General features: G+C 40.4%; 1 protein-coding gene across 2 annotated transcripts in view; it reads left to right on the forward strand.

Moving 5' to 3' along the window:
• The first annotated feature begins 9,542 nt into the window (after positions 1 to 9,542).
• Positions 9,543 to 20,074, forward strand: part of LOC140458130 (cystine/glutamate transporter-like) — a 76,255-nt gene continuing 65,723 nt past the window's right edge. For both annotated transcript variants that reach the window (XM_072552240.1, XM_072552239.1), the window contains exons 1-2: positions 9,543 to 9,893; positions 13,221 to 13,347. In XM_072552240.1, the coding sequence (XP_072408341.1) occupies positions 9,674 to 9,893; positions 13,221 to 13,347 (347 nt within the window). In that variant the 5' untranslated portion in view covers positions 9,543 to 9,673. The remainder of the gene's footprint in view (positions 9,894 to 13,220; positions 13,348 to 20,074) is intronic.

Consider the following 20,074-nt stretch of genomic DNA (forward strand, 5'->3'; position numbering starts at 1 on the left):
TTGAAAAGAAATTCACATCCGTCCCTGTCTTATTCATTATTATTGGCATTTGATCAAGAGCAATACAGCTCTTAAATTTATTTAAAATGTGCTATCTTAAAAATGGCTCTTAATATTGCCAACCTCTGTACTACTCCACATCCTTCTCACTATCACTGCTGTCACATTTATCTTAGAGGTATTTATAATGTATACAGACAGAAAAGAAAACAGTGCTTGATTCTGGAAAATTGTAGCAGCATAAACAAACTTTTTTAAATGTCAACTATATTACTGTAAAAATATTTCAGTACTTGCACGCAGATTTCAGACTTGGCTTTAGATAACATCTCTTCTTTTACTACTCTTTGATTAAGTGGACATTCTACTGCTTAATTTTAAAAACATTGACACTTTTTCTCCAGAGCTTCACAGCTTTTTAACTGGCATTCTCTCTGTGTGTGCTCTTTGAACACTGTAAACTGCATCTGACCTTTAGCTGTGGTGCAGCCTTCTGAGCTATTGTAGCTGTACTGACAAGCAATCCTTCTGTTTTTCTGCTTCCTTTAACCCTATCTTACAGTTTCTTGAATTGGAATGCACCATCTTCTGTTCTCCTTAATTAACGTGTACAGCTTTCTTGTAAGAGTGTGTGATCTATCACCACCTACAAGCTGCTGTCATCTCTGAGCTAACCTTAGTTTGAGTAAACAAGTATGGCAAGCTGTTATTACTCTCCTCGCCGTTAGTCAGTGCTATTTTTCAAGAACGTAATACTTCATAAATAAGTGCACAGAGCAGAGACCTAAGTTCGCCAATTATAGGCATTGTTGTGTTTTCCTACAGAGGTTCTCTATAATTTTTGCTTCTGATACACCTTTTCCATGTTTTAAAATATTCACAGAAACCCCTTACACAACACAAAAATTTGTAAAATGTATTTAACATATTTCTTTTTTGATGTAAAGCTGCTAGGTTTGTTCAACTGGGGCTCTGCACATCACAAAGTACAAAAGTGTTGAAGAGACAACATCAGAGAGTGAAGACAATGCTAGAGCACATATAGCTACAAATGGACAAGTGAAGATGTTGGCCACCAAATGCTTAGTTTTCTGTTATGTCTTCAGAAAGGTAGCAAGATTAATGCATTGAAACAAAAGAATATCCATTGCACAGAGCGAGACATTCAAGAGCTGTGGGCAAGAACTTAAGTTCACAGACAAAAGGAAACATGCCACAAAAAGTTCAAAGTGCAGAGTTTGTGAAGTAGATGTGCAGAACAATGAAACAAGATGACAAATATGTTATTGAAGACAAAGGTACATGGCAAATAAAAAGTAAAAAGAACAAACACATCCATACCCTTGAAGAGAATGCTGAGTTTCCAGCACAGAATGGGCATAGGAGCCACAGACCAGTAGGAGATGGCTGGATGTAACAGTTTCCAGATGAAAGAAATTTATGCAATCCTTCAGATTGGTAAAAGAGAGAGAAATAAGTCACAACTGCTTTGAGAAGCTGAAGGGTTATTTTGGAGCACAGAGTAATATCATCAAACTCAAGGTACATCAGAACTTCTTTCCTGGAAATTAGAAAGAAAATGTTAACTGAAGGTAAGAAGCTCCAAAACCAAGTATTGGCCTCTTTATGGTGTATGGTGGAACTGAGAGTTGACTGTTCAACAACCTATGAAGGACACAGTAAGGAAAGATGTTCACTATATCAATGTTCTATGTCACTGAAACAGTTGGTGCTGTGAACATGACATTGACCAGTTGTGAAAAGTGCAACTTTTGTCAGTAAACCATGAGGTGAAGGAGGCATCACTGAGGATTACAAGTAGCACATTCATTGAAAAGCACCCTCTGATCACATGTGGAAATTGTGGCACAAATACTCCAAGGGTGTTATGATTAGGTAGAACTTCATCCTGACTCTTTCTCAACAGAATTGTGGGTCTCCCTAACCACATGGACTGCAGCGGTTCAGGGAGTCAGCTCACTCCATCTTCTTCAGGGTAGTTAGAAATAGGCAATAATTGCTGGCCTCACCCACGTCCCTTGAGCGAACAAAAAATATGGTTGGATGTATTAAAGATTTTGAGAATCACATCACAGTGATGAAACCAAGACTAGTTCCTTTTACAGCATCATAAATTGATAATGAATCACAAATCTCAAGGAACCTACATGCCAATTTGCTCTGCATAAGTAATGTGCAATTCTTTTTAAGCCATTTAATTTGATTTGCTACATTTTCAAGTTATATAAAGAATGACTACACATCCTTCTCCTCAAACTTTGGTAGGGCCTGTACAAATGTAAACATTTCCTTACTGCATTTTAGATTATGGCTAGGGTTTTTGTCATCATAACTCTCTTCTGCATTAGAAGTTTCTTTTTAAATTTCCATCCTCCTAAGCCAATATTCTTAGAATCAATTCCCTTTTTCCATCCCAACACTTTCCCACAGCCCCATATAACCTTCTCCTGCAATTGCACAAGGTGTAACACCTGCCCATTTACTTCCTCTCACCTCACTATCCAAGGCCCCAAACACACCTTCGAGGTGAAGCAATCCTCTACCTGCACTTCATTCAATCTAGTCTACTGCATTTGCTGCTCACAACATGATATTCTCTACACTGGGGATACAAAACATACACTGGGTGACCACTTTGCAGAATGTCTACATCCTGACCACAAAAAAAAGACCTTGAGCTTCCCATTGCCTGCCACTGCAACATACATCATGTTCTTTGGCCAACCTTTCCATCTCAGCTTTGCCGCGGTGCTCCAACAAAGTTCATCTCAACGTGGCAGAACAGTACCTTATTTTTGGGGGGGATCTCTGTAGCCTTCTGGGCTTAATATCAAGTTCAACAATTTTAGGTCTTGAGCAGCTTTCCTCATGTCTTTTGCCTAACCCCACACACCAGGCCTTGTTATCACATAGGCTATAACCACACATATTGTCCCCAGTAGCAGCTATTCATTTTCCCAGGCTGACCTTTATCCACTCCTTCATCTGTCCAACTGTTTTCCCTCTCTTTGGATTCCACTTCTTATCTCCATCTATTACTCCTCTCCATCACCAACCCTGTTGTCTGCATAAATACCAACCTTTTCCTAGCAGTTCTGAGAAAGTGTCACTGGACCAAAATGTTAACTCTCCTTTCTCTCCACAGCTGCTTCCAGAACCGTTGAGCTTTTCCAGCAATTTCTGTTTTTGTTCCCTCTCTTTATCCTTTTCTCTGTCTGATTATCTAGTTTCAGCCTCTTAAATATTCTTCACCTCTCTTTTTCCTCAAGTTCAAGTTGTTTCATCTCCAATTCTATCCTTTTTAATTCCAATGTCTTTTTCCTTCTTCATTTCTCCCTTTGTGTTCAAGCTGCTTTATTTGTAACTTAAAGCAACAACTGATGACATATGGCTTGGATTAACTGGTCTTTGTTGCATTTTGACAATCATTTAATGTTAATATTTTAAATATTTTTACAAGCTAGATCTTGCAAGAAATTCCACCATTAGCTCCTTCATCAATTCTACAACCTTAGCCTGAGTTAAATCTTGTAAACTAGTCAGGGATATCTCTTCTAATAAATGCAAAATAATGCATATTCCTCCCTTTGCAGGATAGTTTTAGTTATTCCGTTGTCATTTTTTTAACAGCATGCAAAATCTGCTCTCTGTCATTTTGTCATGGTATCAACTAATCTTACTCCACATCCAATCTCAAATTATCTGTACTGAGAGATCTCAGACGAGCCCTAAACCTCTTGTCAGCATCCCTTTGGGAAGAATGCAATGGAAATCAATTCTATTAGTCACCACAATGTCATCCGCACAGACAATACAGTTACTTGTTGGTTAAATTGTCTGATTTTGACCACTATCTAAGTAAAAGATAACTCATGCCAGGTTTCCTCAATAAACAAAAAAACACAGAATGTACTTAGAGTAACAAACCTATTTAACAGTCGCAGAATGAATTATTTGGTGTCAATATGCAATCTTAAGCCATACCACTTTAAATCCAAATTCACATGCATTAATTTACAATTAACCCAGACAATGCGGACAGTTCTGCGCAAGTGTCAAGTGTAGAAAACATAAAATGAATAAATTCTGCATATCAAGAGTCCAAATTAATAGGGTGGACTGACAGTTCTTGACATTTTTGGCAATGATATCACATTGTTGCCAACTGTAGAAGCTCCTAAGTTTGGTTGCTGGTCAGTTGGAGCGAGGTTTTCACTTCACTTAGAAGTTCTCCTTTTCACAGTCTTTAAGCGCTATTTATTTTTCACTCACAGAGGAAGAGAGAGACTTGTCTTGGCTTGCAGAATTTCTGAATATTTGAGTGCAAGGGCCCTCTTAGTTCTATAAAAAAAACTGCAACTTAATTTAGAAAGCTGTTGATGGGCAGATGTTTTTAAACCAAAGACACCTGGTGCAAGCACGGCTCACAAAAGTATCCAATCCAGCTTTTTCAAATATTACATGCTCTGTGAGGCCAGTAAGTGAACAGTGCACTATTGTGATTGTAACAAGGTCAGCCAAGTAGATCGCATAGAATATGAGTTCCCTGAATGGGCTGTTGATCCGGTCCAATTATAGGAGCCTGGAGTGACAGATAAAAAGAGAAGTGTTGGACATTCTGACACTCAAAGCTGCTCTGAGGGAGCTGGAACAGTGTCAAGGATTCTCCATGTGTAAATAAAGCGTGACTTGGTAACAGGATACTGGCCCATGTGGAGTTATTTCACACACAATTCCAATTTTCCTTCAAGTTGTAAAATAAAATGAATACATTCTCTGCAATACTGGTACACCAAAATATCAAGGTTGCTAGAAAATCATTGAATTTGTCTTGATATGCATGCTGTATATCTCTATGACTCTATGGTACCTGTTTAATTGGCAATATCATCATCCTTGTTAATTTCAACATTTGCTATAGTCTGTGGAGGGGTTGGACTAGGAAAGGAATCAGTTCACTACTCTACATAGTTGCAACATAGTTGAGAAGTTTGATAGTTTTATCCAGTACAAGTTCCTTCATACCTCAATAGAGTCATAGAGTCATAGAGATGTACAGCATGGTAACAGACCCTTCAGTCCAACTCGTCCATGCCGACCGGATATCCCAGCCCAATCTAGTCCCATCTGCCAGCACCCGGCCCATATCCCTCCAAACCCTTCCTATTCATATACCCATCCAAATGCCTCTTAAATATTGCAATTGTACCAGCCTCCACCACATCCTCTGGCAACTCATTCCATACATGTACCACCCTCTGCGTGAAAACGTTGTCCCTTAGGTCTCTTTTATATCTTTCCCCTCTCACCCTAAACCTATGCCCTCTAGTTCTGGACTCCCTGACCCCAGGGAAAAGATTTTGTCTATTTATCCTATCCATGCCCCTCATAATTTTGTAAACCTCAATAAGGTCACCCTTCAGCCTCCGACACTCCAGGGAAAACAGCCCCAGACTGTTCAGCCTCTCCCTGTAGCTCAGATCCTCCAACCCTGGCAACATCCTTGTAAATCTTTTAGGAACCCTTTCAAGTTTCACAACATCTTTCTGATAGAAGGAGTCCAGAATTGCACGCAATATTCCAACAGTGGCCTAACCAATGACCTGTACAGCCGCAACGTGAACTCCCAACTCCTGTACTCAATACTCTGACCAATAAAAGAAAGCATACCAAACGCCTTCTTCACTATCCTATCTACCTGCAACTCCACTTTCAAGGAGCTATGAACCTGCACTCCAAGGTCCCTTTGTTCAGCAACACTCCCTAGGACCTTACCATTAAGTGTATAAGTCCTGCTAAGATTTGCTTTCCCAAAATGCAGCACTTCGCATTTATCTGAATTAAACTCCATCTGACACTTCTCAGCCCATTGGCCCATCTGATCCAGATCCTGTTGTAATCTGAGGTAACCTTCTTCGCTGTCCACTACACCTCCAATTTGGCTAGACAGACAGCAAAACTTTGACAGCTGGCTAATGCAGAAGATGATGAGTGATCAGAGTCATACAAAAGAAGATTCAACAATCTTAAGACAAGTCTCATGGAAGGAGACAAGTTTGTTATTATTATGAAAGAATTGAACCTATTACTTTGCAAAGAATTGAATCTATCACGTTGCTTCACAAAGAACACAGAGCAGCTTTGGTATAATAGTGGAGCTATAGTGTTGACATCCAAGACTCTAATATCAGTTGAGATCAATTATGTCAGCATTGAAAGAGAATTTTACACATGTCTATTTGGGGGCAAGTGCATAATTAAGAGCAATCATTGTCCACTGAAACAAATTTACCAGAAACTCCTGTGTAAACCCCCAGCAAGATTACAGAAGTTTCTCTTGAAACATCAAACTTACAATGTCACCCTGAAATACACAGAAGAGAAGCAGAAAGAGAAATAGTTCTCGTAAATGCCCTCTCTTCAGTTGTCAGTATGGGAGATATACAGAAGCAAAGATTTAGGTATAAAGATTCATCACTTAAAACTGAGTTAAATTAGAGATGGGACCAACAAAGACAAAGAGTTACTGAAGCTTGCTTAGTAAGTGATCCAAGAATGGCCCAATAAGATACAGTAAGCATAACCAACAATACAGACACAATGGCCTATTAGAGATGACATCTCACTAGATAATGATGTTCTGCTGGCTGGATTCAGAATAATCAGACCTGAATGATGTAAGAGAAACTTCTCCAGAAGATAACCAAAAAATATGTGAATCAAGAAACATAAACTCAGGGTCAAATCAGCTATTTATTGGGTAGCATCAACAGAAACATCAAAAATGATGACTACATGCAATGTAACCTAGATGCCAGGCATCTGCAGATGATGTTGCTTCTGCTACGAGCCTGGAGATGGGTGAACCCATAGATTTTTCATACATCTGGCTGTTGAATGTGAAGTGCATCATCAAGCACAGGTCCAGTGGTGTGAGTGTGTAGTCCTTGTTGATTGGTTCCCCATCATGTCATCTGTTCTGTTTGTCTAGGAGGCTATCTTTCTGGCTAAGATTCTGTCAAATGAGGTAAACAGCGCCGTTGTATAATAGCAGAAGCAGCTTCAAGCACAGATTCCAGCAGACGAACAATGTGACAAGGACATACCATGACCTAATACACTAGCCACACTATCTTATATAAAAAAGTCTCAGAACTGACAGCCAGACTCCTCTAACCACTTAGATTTATGACAGGACATAAACCGACAGCCACGCTGAGAGTACAACTCACCAGAACAAAAGACCCAATACTCAACATGTGCAGAACAAACATGATGTACAAGAGACTGCACAAAACACTATATAGGCCAAATAGGCAGACAACTAGCGATCCACATTATGAACATCAACTGGTGACTAAATGCCATGACCAGCTATTCCTAGTATCTATACACAACAACGACCACAAATTTGAGTAGGACATTTGTTCATGCTAGGTTTCAAATGATTTCAAAGGTTGTATGCCGGTGACAATGGAGCAAATAAACAATATTCTTGCCTATATTTAGTACTTTTGATAACCATCTCTGAATGGTTCATGGATGCATGTGGAAACCTTTGCTTTAAAATTTTGATCTTGAAATATGAACACACAAGTGGTGAATGTGTTTGGACAATGAAGTGGATGAACACTTTAATTAAGATTTGGAAGAAATGAATTAAATATGAACAATTTGTGAAGAGCGTAACTTTAAGCCATTGGGTCTGCATCACATTTGCTCTAATTCAGTGCTATGGAACAGAGATGTCAGTCTGCTGTATCTCCACAAACATTAAGAAAAATATGCACTTACCAAACATTGAGAGTATTCCGCAAGCCAACCAGATCACCAGGGATGTACCGACATTGCCAGAATTCATCAGAACTCCTTTAGGTGAAATAAATATACCGCTGCCTATTATTGTACCAATTAAAAATGACACAGATCTCAACAAGCTAACCTTCTTTCTCAAAAACACAGCTTGCTCCTTAGACTCAGTTATAATCTTAACACTTTCTGAAGAACTTCCCATGATTTTAAAGATAAATCACTTCAGAAGGTGAGTTGGTGAAATTTGAAAAGAAATCTTTTAACCTTCCTACTGTTAAGTATCTTCTTGAATAAAATATCTTGCTCATGCCCGAAACGTCGATTCTCCTGCTCCTTGGATGCTGCCTGACCTGCTGCACTTTTCCAGCAACACATTTTCAGCTCTGATCTCCAGCATCTGCAGTCCTCACTTTCTCCAATAAGAAGACAAGCCAAACTGAGGACAGCCAGAGAATTTCCAGAAGCATGGCGTTCACCCACGGATCCATCAATAAACACATTGACTTAGACCCACCACACCGACCACTGCAATGAACAACCGGAACTGGCAACTGGAAGCAGCAGGAATGAAACCAAATAAATTCCAACTGAAACAGTTCAGCAGCGCTTCACAGGAGGCTCTACAGCACCAAGGATGTCACCTAGAAAGGGGATGAAATGTCCGCAATCTAAATTCCCAGGCTTAGCAAACCTACCCACAATAACTGCATCTGGCTCCAATGCCTAATATTCCTAAAATAGCCAAGTGGTGGCAAAAGACTACAGGTTTGCAAGTGAAATTATTCAAAATACAAGATGGGGTAATCCATAACATCAGTGGTGCACGGAACCTTGGAGTGGCTGCAAACAGAAGCAGTGTCGCAGTTTAGAGGGAACATTGCTGGTGCCTTGTCCTCTGTTTATCCCCAATGAATATCACAGAAACAGATTATCTGGTCATTATCACATTTTGGTTGTAGGAATCTGCTGTGCACAACTTAGTTGCTGTGTTTCCCATTAGGTTACATCCCACCTATGACTCCACTTCAAAAGGACATTGGCATGTACAAAGGTCATGGAAAGTGCTGTATGAATGCAAGTCTTATTTTTTTATTATGATATGGAGATACCGGTCTGGACTGGGGTGTACAAAGTTAAAAATCACACAACATAGGTCATAGACCACCTGATGAAGGAGCGGTGCTCCGAAAGCTAGTGCTTCCAATTAAACCCATTGAACTATAATCTGGTGTTGTGTGATTTTTAACTTCTTTTTATTAACATACTTTTGAAAGGAGAACAAATGTTATCTTAAAGAAATAGCTAAGTAGTCACAAGTGTGATGCACTGCTGTTGTCTATGTTTCAGCTGAGTATCACAGAACAACAGAAAAAGAAAGAAAGCTGGGAGTTGATCTCAGTATTGGAACACTCTAACTTAAACGTTATTAGAGACAGCGTAACGTTTCTGTTATTATTTTGCATTCCTTTTGAGAAAGTGGTAAAAGGTTCACCTGGTTAATTTTAACTTGCTATTTGTATATTACATGAGTTTCTGTGCTACAGCTGTCAAAACTTATTGCAAAAATTAATTCTTATTCGCTTAGTTTTCTTTTGGAAAGTTGTTGGCTTCATTCCACCATTTTTTTTGTCTTTTTGGGAATTCTCGCCAAACTGCAGCTGATTTAAATGAGCTTCACGTTTACCATTTCTTCCAGTTGACAGAGTGGAGGGACCGAAGGTTTTGTTCTCTGTAAAGAAAAGATATTTTATTCAAGAAGATACTTAACAGTAGGAAGGTTAAAAGATTTCTTTTTCAAATTTCACCAACTCACCTTCTGAAGTGATTTATCTTTAAAATCATGGGAAGTTCTTCAGAAAGTGTTAAGATTATAACTGAGTCTAAGGAGCAAGCTGTGTTTTTGAGAAAGAAGGTTAGCTTGTTGAGATCTGTGTCATTTTTAATTGGTACAATAATAGGCAGCGGTATATTTATTTCACCTAAAGGAGTTCTGATGAATTCTGGCAATGTCGGTACATCCCTGGTGATCTGGTTGGCTTGCGGAATACTCTCAATGTTTGGTAAGTGCATATTTTTCTTAATGTTTGTGGAGATACAGCAGACTGACATCTCTGTTCCATAGCACTGAATTAGAGCAAATGTGATGCAGTCCCAATGGCTTAAAGTTACGCTCTTCACAAATTGTTCATATTTAATTCATTTCTTCCAAATCTTAATCAAAGTGTTCATCCACTTCATTGTCCAAACACATTCACCACTTGTGTGTTCATATTTCAAGATCAAAATTTTAAAGCAAAGGTTTCCACATGTATCCATGAACCATTCAGAGGTGGTTATCAAAAGTACTAAATATAGGCAAGAATATTGTTTATTTGCTCCATTGTCACTGGCATACAACCTTTGAAATCATTTGAAAGCTAGCATGAACAATAGCTGAAGACCACACTGTGTTATGATGTGTATCTGAGGAAGATTTCAAATATTTTAAAATGTATTGAAGATAGAAATTGCAATTTATGAAATGGGTTTCAATAAAATGCTTAAAGTATTGGAACATGAGATTCAGATCAGAATCCCTCCTGAGATTAATGCCTCTTGAAGGTGCTGCTGAATATGTAACCCACATAGCAAACTAGCTGGAAATGGGAACTCATCCCCTGTGAGTACTGAAAATCACCAAATGTGTCCTTTCATGATATCACACAGCCCCATTGACTAATATGCCTATTTGCCACGTGTAGATAATGCAAGTCCACTCAACAAATTTTTATTTGACTCATCAAAAATAAAATATTCATCTGCAAGATGGGCTGGTGCTGGCACTCCTGTAAAGGCTAGGCATCCAGGTTCCAAGTAAGGTAACTTCTGAAGAATTTCTGCTTAAGTAGATCTCTATAAATACTGCATCTTTCATTTGAAGGGACTGTGGAGAATTCCTGGAATTAACAGGGAGTGTTGCTGCATTCTCACAACGATGGGCAGAGGATTTGGTTATCTGTTCGCACAAAGGCTGCAGCAGTTATTGGGGTAGCGGTGGCTGTGCCTTTGAGTTGGTCATTTAACAGAGAGATGGAGCAGAGGCTAAGGAAAGGACAAGCTATGTGCAATGCACTCATGCTCACTTGAAGCCGAACTCCTCTGTTGTTCTTCTCAGTGACAACAGGATGTCTGGCAGCCTTGCCAATGCATCAAGCACCTGAATGTGCGCATTCACCAGTGTTTTCCTGTATCCATCAAGTTCCCCTAATTGTACCTGCAAATTTTCTGTCTTTGCTTTAATGAGATTGGGAGCAAGTAACTTGTGAACTCTCACTGCCATACCTAAAAAATGGGAACAATTGTCAAGAAATTACAAAAGTTCCTAATTAAAGGTAGAATGAGTAATCCTTTGAAAATGCTCAGCTGATCCGAAAGAGCCAGCATGGATTTAGAAAAGGGAATCCTGCATGATTTTTTTCAGAGATGACTAAAATTACAGACAGGGAATGGATCTTAATTATATTGGGTTTCAGAAGGTATTTATAAGAGATTGTTCACTGAAGTTGAAGCTATGAAATTGAAGGTAAATTATTAACCAGGTTCAGCGACTGACTCACTGACTCAGTTAATGAGCAGGTTATAACTGACTTTATATAACAAAATTCCACAAGCAACTGTATTTGGCTGGAAATATAAAATTATAAAAATGGATGAATAGATAAAGTGGCCAGCAATGGTGAAATGGAATTCAACATGGGCAAACTAAGGCCAAACACTTTGGATAGAAGGATAGGACAGAATACCTTTTAATTGTGAAAAACTGGAAACAGTGAACTATCCACTGAGACTTGAAAATCCATGTACATAGACTATTAAATGTCATGAACAGGTACAGAAGGTAAAATAAAGGCAAGTGTAATGATAGATTTTTTTTATTTAGAGAACTTGAACAAAAGTCATATTTTCTAAAACCCTGGTTAGACCACACCTGTAAGCCATTCTGAGCACCATATATTTGGATGAATGGAATGATCTTGGAAAAAGTGCAATTTAGATTAATGAGATTGGTTACCAAGAATTGGCTTAGGATAACATTACACAAGTACAAATTGCGTTCCCTTACCAAAAGGTTAAGAGATAATTTCATCTGAATTTTTCAGCTATTATAGGGAGCTGATATGATTGAGGAGCCCAGGATGAGCAGGTGTAACCCAGACCACAGAGCCAGATCTTTCAGGAGTAAAATTAGGAAACACTTCTATTTGCAAAGGCTGATTCGTCTGCAAACATCAATTGATGCTGTTAACAATTGTTAATTTTAAACTGAGATTGCTAGTAGTGGCACAGTGGCTCAGTGGTCAGCACTGCTACCTCACAGCGCCTGACCCATGCTCTATTCCAGCCTTGGGTGACTGTCTGTGTGGAGTTTGCACATTCGCCCTGTGTCTATTGGGTTTCCTCTGGGTCTCCGGTTTCCTCCCACAATCCAAAGATGTGCAGGTTAGGTGAATTGGCCATGCTAAATTGCTCATACTGTTCAGAGATGTATAGGCTAGATGCATTAGTCAGGGGTAAATATAGGGTAGGGGGGTGGGTCTGGGTGGGTTACTCTTCGGAGGGTCGGTGTGGACTTGTTGGGCCAAAGGGCCTTTTCCACTCTGTAGGGATTCTAATTCTAAATTCTAACCCAAAGATATTGTTTGATATGGATTAAAGACCAGTAGAAAAATATGGTCAAATATCAATCTTGATCTGATTGAACAACCTCCTCCTGTCAGTATCTCTCAATATAACCATTTAATGGTTCATATCCTGAGAACTAGGAAGGCACAGGCATGCTTAATTATCAGTTATGTCAGCCAGTTCCCCAGAAAGGGAAGGAGCCTGATATTCAGCTCTTGTCCTGGAGATCTTTAACTGATACAAAGACATATGGTCTAGCACAGTGCACCAATACATTTTCACTGGGTGACACTGCATGAAAAAACGTCTATTATTCCCACATCTATTATTGTGTGCGGTCATCATTCATTTAAAGGTTTGCGATAAATTAAGTTGAATTGCTTTAGAACGGGTTAAGTGCATTAGAGTGAGGAGACACCCAATTCCCCTCATTATGCACAATATAGTTTGATCCAGAGTTATTAGGAGAGGGAGACAGTTAAAAAGGAAGCATTTCCTATCAGGGGAAGAGTCAAAGAACAGCCTGTTCTTCACCTCCACTGAGGAATTTAGAGACTCAAAAAAAGACAAACACATCTTCAGATATCAGAAAATAAAATGTGCGTGGAACTTTTAAGGAATTGAAAGAGAAAAATGTGGGGAAAATAATTATATTCAACAACAAGTTGTAAGTTTGTTGTAGAATGTGATATCTGCTGACATATTTTCTATTTACTATGCACCAGGAGCTCTATCCTATGCAGAACTTGGAACAAGCATTAAGAAATCTGGTGGACACTATATCTATCTTCTGGAGACTTTGGGACCACTTCCAGCATTTGTTCGATTGTGGTGTGAAATCATTGTAATCAGGTGAGGTACCTTTGTGGAATGTTAATAATTCAGTACTTTCTACCAAATGAAATACTTAGGAAGCTAAACTGAAAATGGGGAAAGAGATTACAATGTACAGTTGACCCACTTAATACATTAATGCAGACAGCCAGCTAAAGGCACCAGGCCAACTTCATGCTGCTTATTCATTTCCATGACCATGCTAACTGCATTCTTTTGCTACGTATGTCAACAGTAGTCAAATGAAGGCTTCACAAATGCTGTGAGGAGTTCAGACATTAACCTAAATGATTTGCTGCCTGTGGTCACACACAGCTGGGCATTAACAGAGTGCAATCCCTTTCAGTTCTGATATAGGTCAGAGTTGACATGTGGCACTTAGAAAGCAATCTCTTTTACAATAAGTGCACCTTGGGGAAACAGGCAATCCTCACAAACCTGAGCTGTGCCTGCTTGTCTCTTTCAAGTTAGAATTAAATGTAATTAATTCTCTTTGAATAAAGAGCCCATTAACCTTACACAACAATGAACAAATTACAAATGTGTCCATCTCCAGTATAAATTGCTGCACTGATGTAGGATCTCCCAAACCTTTTGAGAACAAGTAGCCATGACGTTGAGGACATGGAGTGTACAAAGTTAGAAGTCACATTAACGGCTCCTGATAAAGAAGCAGAGCTCTGAAAGTTTGTGATTTCAAATAAACCTGTTGGACTATAACCTGGTGTTGTGTGACTTCCGACTGTGTGAGAACAAGTAATGGCAGCAGTCAGGACTTGCATGGCAACAGGTGGAGATTTCATATCTTCAGTCTGATCTGCCACTGCCACACTGAGATATTATGTAGCCTCTGCTTATGTTGCAGTGGAAGCTGAGATATTGGCTGTATGGTGTTGTGTCATGGCTGGATCCACATGTATTCACATGCAGTTGGTGACCACTTACCTACTGCAAAACATGGGCTCCAGACTTCAGAAAACTGTGTGTCAAGTCAGTACCAACTCCTCCATGCTCCTTATAAGACCATTAGATAGAGGTGCAGAATTAGGTCATTCAGCCCATTGAGTCTGCCATTCAATCATGACTGATATGCTTCTTAACCCTAACTTCCTGCCCTCTCCCTGTAACCCTTGACCCCCTTGCTAATCAAGAACCTATGTATCTCCGTCCTAAATACACTCAATGACTTGGACCCCACAGCCTTCTGTGGTAATGAGTTCAAAGGGATCATCCCTCAACTGTGAGGCTTTGCCCTCTAGTCTAGTCTCTTCTACTGGTGGAAACATATTCTCCATGTTGACTCTATCCAGGCCTCTCAGTATTCTGTAAATTTCAATCTTACCAACAGTTTACCAAAACCTTACCAACATCCTTAACTTTGGTAATCCTCCTGGGTGCCTATTGTCAATGCACTAACCATTTCTGTGTAAATGCTGATCAGGAGTTTTCTGTATATCATCCAATTAAAGTCCTCATCCAAGTCCTCTACAGAGGATTCTGGGTGCAATTAGATCTTCCAAAAAACTGAAGCAGCTGCTAAATTTTCCCATGTCATGCCATGGTGTCCGTGATTCACCCTGTGTTGATTTTGACCCAACACAACTCTGCTAAGTATGAGCAGTGTCAGTATTTTAGCTAGTCGATATGAGTGGGGGTTGACGTTAGAGTGTTTCTCCCTTTAGGCCTTTAGCCTCATGGTCCATTGGCTGGATATCTTGGATATCTGCAAACAGAAATGTGAAAGAGCAGTGTTGGAGTGAGGGTTCAAGTATAGAAGGAAACATGAATAAGATGCTTACAACATTTGCAGCTTCTACATTAAGACAGACATTCCATTGGATTGAGGCAGGACCATACAATCATCCTTGATAACTTCAGCACTATTGTTGGCCACTGCATTAGTGATGGCCACTCCATTATCTCCAGCACAATTTCTTTCAATAAGGTCAGCACGCACCAAAGCTACCCCTCCTATGTTTATTTCTGCTACTAATTATAATGGCAATGTTGTCCTCCAAAAGGAACTGACATATATCAGTGGGCATGTTTCAAAGTGTTTGGGTGATGTGCATACCCCATTGTTGAATAGCTGTCTACAGGTGCCAGCTGTGAGACCTGAATGGGCAACTTGCAGAAGTGCTAAGTATGTGACGATGAGGTGAGTGCATGAATGTCAGGTTTGATTCTTTCTGATATAGATTGTTAAGTGAGTGAAGCAAATATGGTGAAAGGAGCAGTGAGTAAGCCAAATTGGCAGGATTTGGAATGAAAGAATGTATTGACTAACTATGATTGCTGGTGTAAGATTGTTAAACATTACTAAAAGCATTCAAACTCAATGCTATACTGGTGTTACTGACCATCACAACATAAGATTTCGGAGCAGAGAACATGCTAACTTTTCACACTATCTCCTGAGGGAAGAGAAACTCTACTCCAGGCCATCTCCTGCATGAATGACTCTAGGCCATTCTATTGTCATTCTTTGCTGAAGGCCTAATATTGTTCTGCTGCAGCACAAATACGCAGCACCTTCAAGAGATATACAATTTGGCTTTAAACAGTGCTGTTGCATTAAAACAATTCTTACAAAGTTTTATGTGGTTCTTGAATCATGGACCCAAATACATGAACTAGCCAATTAAGTCCCAGCAGAAATAGAATATGCATAAATTATATTTTGTGAGACCATGTGGAGATCACAGCACACAAATATTCTTTTGAGTCCAATTGTCATGGCATTTTTAAAATTCATTCGTGATGGATATATGAATAGGAAGGGTTTAGAGGAATATGGGTCAAGTGCTGGCAAATGGGACTTGATTAGATTAGGATATCTGGTGAGCACAGATGAGTTGGACCAAAGGGTCTGTTTCCATGCTGTATATCTCTACGACTCTATGTAAGCATTTAAGGTCCATCCTTAATTAGCCTTGAGAAAATGGTGGTAAACCATCTTCTTGAATTTCTACAGTGTTTTTTTTAAAGTCACTAAAGGGATGTGGATGTCACTATCAAGGCCAACAATTATCACCCATTCCTAGTTACCCATGGGAAGGTAGTAGTAGTAAATAGACCCTCAATATTGTTAGGGAGGGATTTCCAGGATTTTGCCCCAACAACACTGAAGGAACAGAGATTTATTCCAAGTCAGGCTGGTGAGTGGCTTGGAGGGGATCTTGCTGGTGGTGGCATTTCCATGCATCTACTTCTCTCATCCTTCTAGACGGAACTGGTTGTGAGTTTGGAAGGTGCCACCCTCTGGGTGAGAATCTTTTTCTCAGATCCCTCTAAACTACTTACTCCTTACCTTAAACATATGCCCTGGAGTCTAAGCCATGCCTGCCATGGAGAAGAAATTCTCATTATGTACTCTGTCTATACTTCTCATAATTTTGTACACCTCAATCAGATACCCTGCCAGCTTCCTCTACTCCAAGGAAAACAATCCTGGTGAATCTCCTCTGCACCCTCTCTGGAGTAAACACACCCTTCCAATAGCATGGTTACCAGAACTACACACAATATTCCATTTGTAGCCTAATCAATAGTTTATTAAGTTATAACAAGATTTCCTTTTTCCAATGTTCTATGCCTTGGCCAATGAAGGCAAGCAACCTGTATGCATTCTTCAACACCCTGTCCACCTGTGCTGACACCTCCATGGACCTTTAGACTTGTACACCAAGGTCCCTTTGTTCCTTAGTACTCCCTAGGCACCTACCATTTACTGTTTATGTCCTTCCATTATTAGACCTCCCAAAATGCATCACATCATACTAATCTGGATTAAATTCCATTTGCCATTTTCCTGCCCAGTTTACCAGCTGATCAATATCAGACTGTAGCCTGTGACCTATCGACAGCGCCACCAATTTTTTCAAGTCATCTACAAACTTAGTAATTACACCTTCTTCATACACATTCAAGCTGTGGGCGGCACGGTGGCACAGTGGTTAGCACTGCTGCTACACAGCGCCAGAGACCCGGGTTCAATTCCCGCCTCAGGCGACTCTCTGTGTGGAGTTTGCACATTCTCCCTGTGTCTGTGTGGGTTTCCTCCGGTTTCCTCCCACAATCCAAAAATGTACAGGTTAGCTGAATTGGCCATGCTAAATTGCCTGTAGTGTTAGGTGAAAGGGTAAATGTAGGGGAATGGGTCTGGGTGGGTATGCTTTGGTGTGGATTTGTTGGGCCGAAGGGCCTGTTTCCACACTGTAAGTAATCTAATCTAATCTGTCAATGTATATGACAAACAGCAAGGGTTCAAAGTTTGGGAGAAGATTTGTAGCTCATGTGCTTGTTGTGGTTGTGTTCGCCGAGCTGGGAATTTGTGTTGCAAACGTTTCATCCCCTGTCTAGGTGACATCCTCAGTGCTTGGGAGCCTCCTGTGAAGCGCTTCTGTGATGTTTCCTCCGGCATTTATAGTGGCTTGTCTCTGCCGCTTCCGATTGTCAGTTCCAGCTGTCTGCTGCAGTGGTCGGTATATTGGGTCCAGGTGTTTGTTGATAGAATCTGTGGATGAGTGCCATGCCTCTAGGAACTCCCTGGGTGTTCTCTGTTTGGCTTGTCCTAAAATAGTAGTGTTGTCCCAGTCGAATTCATGTTGCTTGTCATCTGAGTGTGTGGCTACTAAGGATAGCTGGTCATGTCATTTCGTGGCTAGTTGGTGTTCGTGGATGCGGATCGTTAGCTGTCTTCCTGTTTGTCCTATGTAGTGTTTTGTGCAGTCCTTGCATGGGATTTTGTACACTACATCCCATGCAAGGACTGCACAAAACACAGAAGCGGTTCACAGGAGGTTCCCAAGCACTGAGGATGTCACCTAGACAGGGGCCGAAACGTTTGCAACACAAATTCCCAGCTCGGCAAACGGAACCACCACAAACGGCAAGGGTCACAGGATTCCAATCAAAAATCATCTCCACACTATCCCACGTGGCCTCCTATTTGTAAGTCAGATTTGGATCCAGGTTGCCTATATGCTTTGGATCCCACAGACTCGAGCCTTTTGGACCCACCTTCCATTGAGGACATTGTCAAATGTCTTTCTGGTCCATGTAAACCACATCACCTACACTACTCTCATTAATTTATTTGGTGACCTTTTAAAAAAAATCAATTAATTTAGTCATAAAGATGGCACTCTAACAAACCTGCGTTGACTATCCTTGACTAATCCCTGCCTTTCAAGTATTGATTAATTCTGTCCTTCAGAATTCTTTCCAATAATTTCTGTACCACTGATATCTGCAATTACCTGGCCGATCCCTGCTGCCCTTCTTGAACAAAGAAACCACAATAGCTATCCTCAGTCGTCCGGCAGTTCACCTGCAGCCAGCAAAGTATTATATATTTCCACCAGGCCTCCAGCAATCTCTTCCCTTGCCTCCCATAGTGGCCTGGGATACATCTCTTCAGGCCCTGGGGATTTATGCACCTTTATGGCCTCTAAAACATCTAAAAATCTCTCCCTATTAATCTTAACATGTTCTGGAACCTCATCAGGCTAACTGAAATTCTTGACTACAATGTTTTTCTCCTCTGTGAATACAGATGAAATATATTCATTTAAGACCTGACCCACATTATTTGGCTCCACGCACAGGCTACCCCTTTAGTCTCTGTTAGATCTCATTACTTCCCCTCTTACTCTTACTTACAAAAAGCTTTTCATTCATCTCATCTGCCAATGATATTTCATGACCATCCTTTGCCCTCCAATTTCCTTTTTAAGCACCTCCCTACACTCTGTATACATTTGAAGGGCTTCCCCTGTTTTCATGTACTGCACCTGACATATGTTTCCTTCTTTTTCTTCATCAAACTCCCAATATCCTTAGTATCCAAGGTTTCCTGCACTTGCTGCCCATGCCTTTCATTCTAAGATGAACATGCTAGCCCTGAATTCTCACTTTGCGACTTTTAAGAGTCTCCCACTTTCCAAATGTAGACTTACCTGCAAGTGGCTGCTCCCAGTCTGTTTGCCAGATTCTCTCTAATGATATTGAGGGGGGGCTTTAGGGTGTAGGTTTGCTCGCTGAGCTGTTGGTTTGATATCCAGATGTTTCATTACCTGGCTAGGTAACATCATCAGTGGCAACCTCCAAGTGAAGCGAAGCTGTTGTCTCCTGCTTTCTATTTATATGTTTGTCCTGGATGGGGTTCCTGGGGTTTGTGGTGATGTCATTTCCTGTTCGTTTTCTGAGGGGTTGATAGTTGGTGCCTAGATCTATGTGTTTGTTTATGGTGTTGGGGTGGAGTGCCAGGCCTCTAGGAATTCTCTGGGACAACACACCTATCCTGGGACAGGCTAAGCAAAGACATGCCAGAGAATGTCGAGAGTGTGTGGTGCTGGAAAAGCATAGCAGGTCAGGCAGCATCCGAAGAGCAGGAAAGTTGACATTTCAGGTGTAAGCCCTTCATCATGAATACTGCCTGACCTGCTGTGCCTTTCCAGCACCACACTCTGAACTGCTGAGCGAACCTGGGAACCCACTATTGACTGTAATCACTGGCATACTGCAAGCAGCCCTCACATGTTGTCTTCAAACTGATCAAAACACTGATACTGCTTTTCCACAACCTAATCAAAGCAAGAATGCCAGCCAGCTTCAGCTTTCAATGCTTATTTATGGAGTGTAATAAAAATGAAACCTGAAGAAGGAATTCTCCAAATTCACTATTCCTTTGCCATTTTCTTAAAAAAAAACATGAGGACAAATCATGACGAAATAAACAGTG

This window comes from Chiloscyllium punctatum, chromosome 32 (genome assembly GCF_047496795.1).
Source record: "Chiloscyllium punctatum isolate Juve2018m chromosome 32, sChiPun1.3, whole genome shotgun sequence".
NCBI classification, from domain to species: Eukaryota; Metazoa; Chordata; class Chondrichthyes; order Orectolobiformes; family Hemiscylliidae; genus Chiloscyllium; species Chiloscyllium punctatum.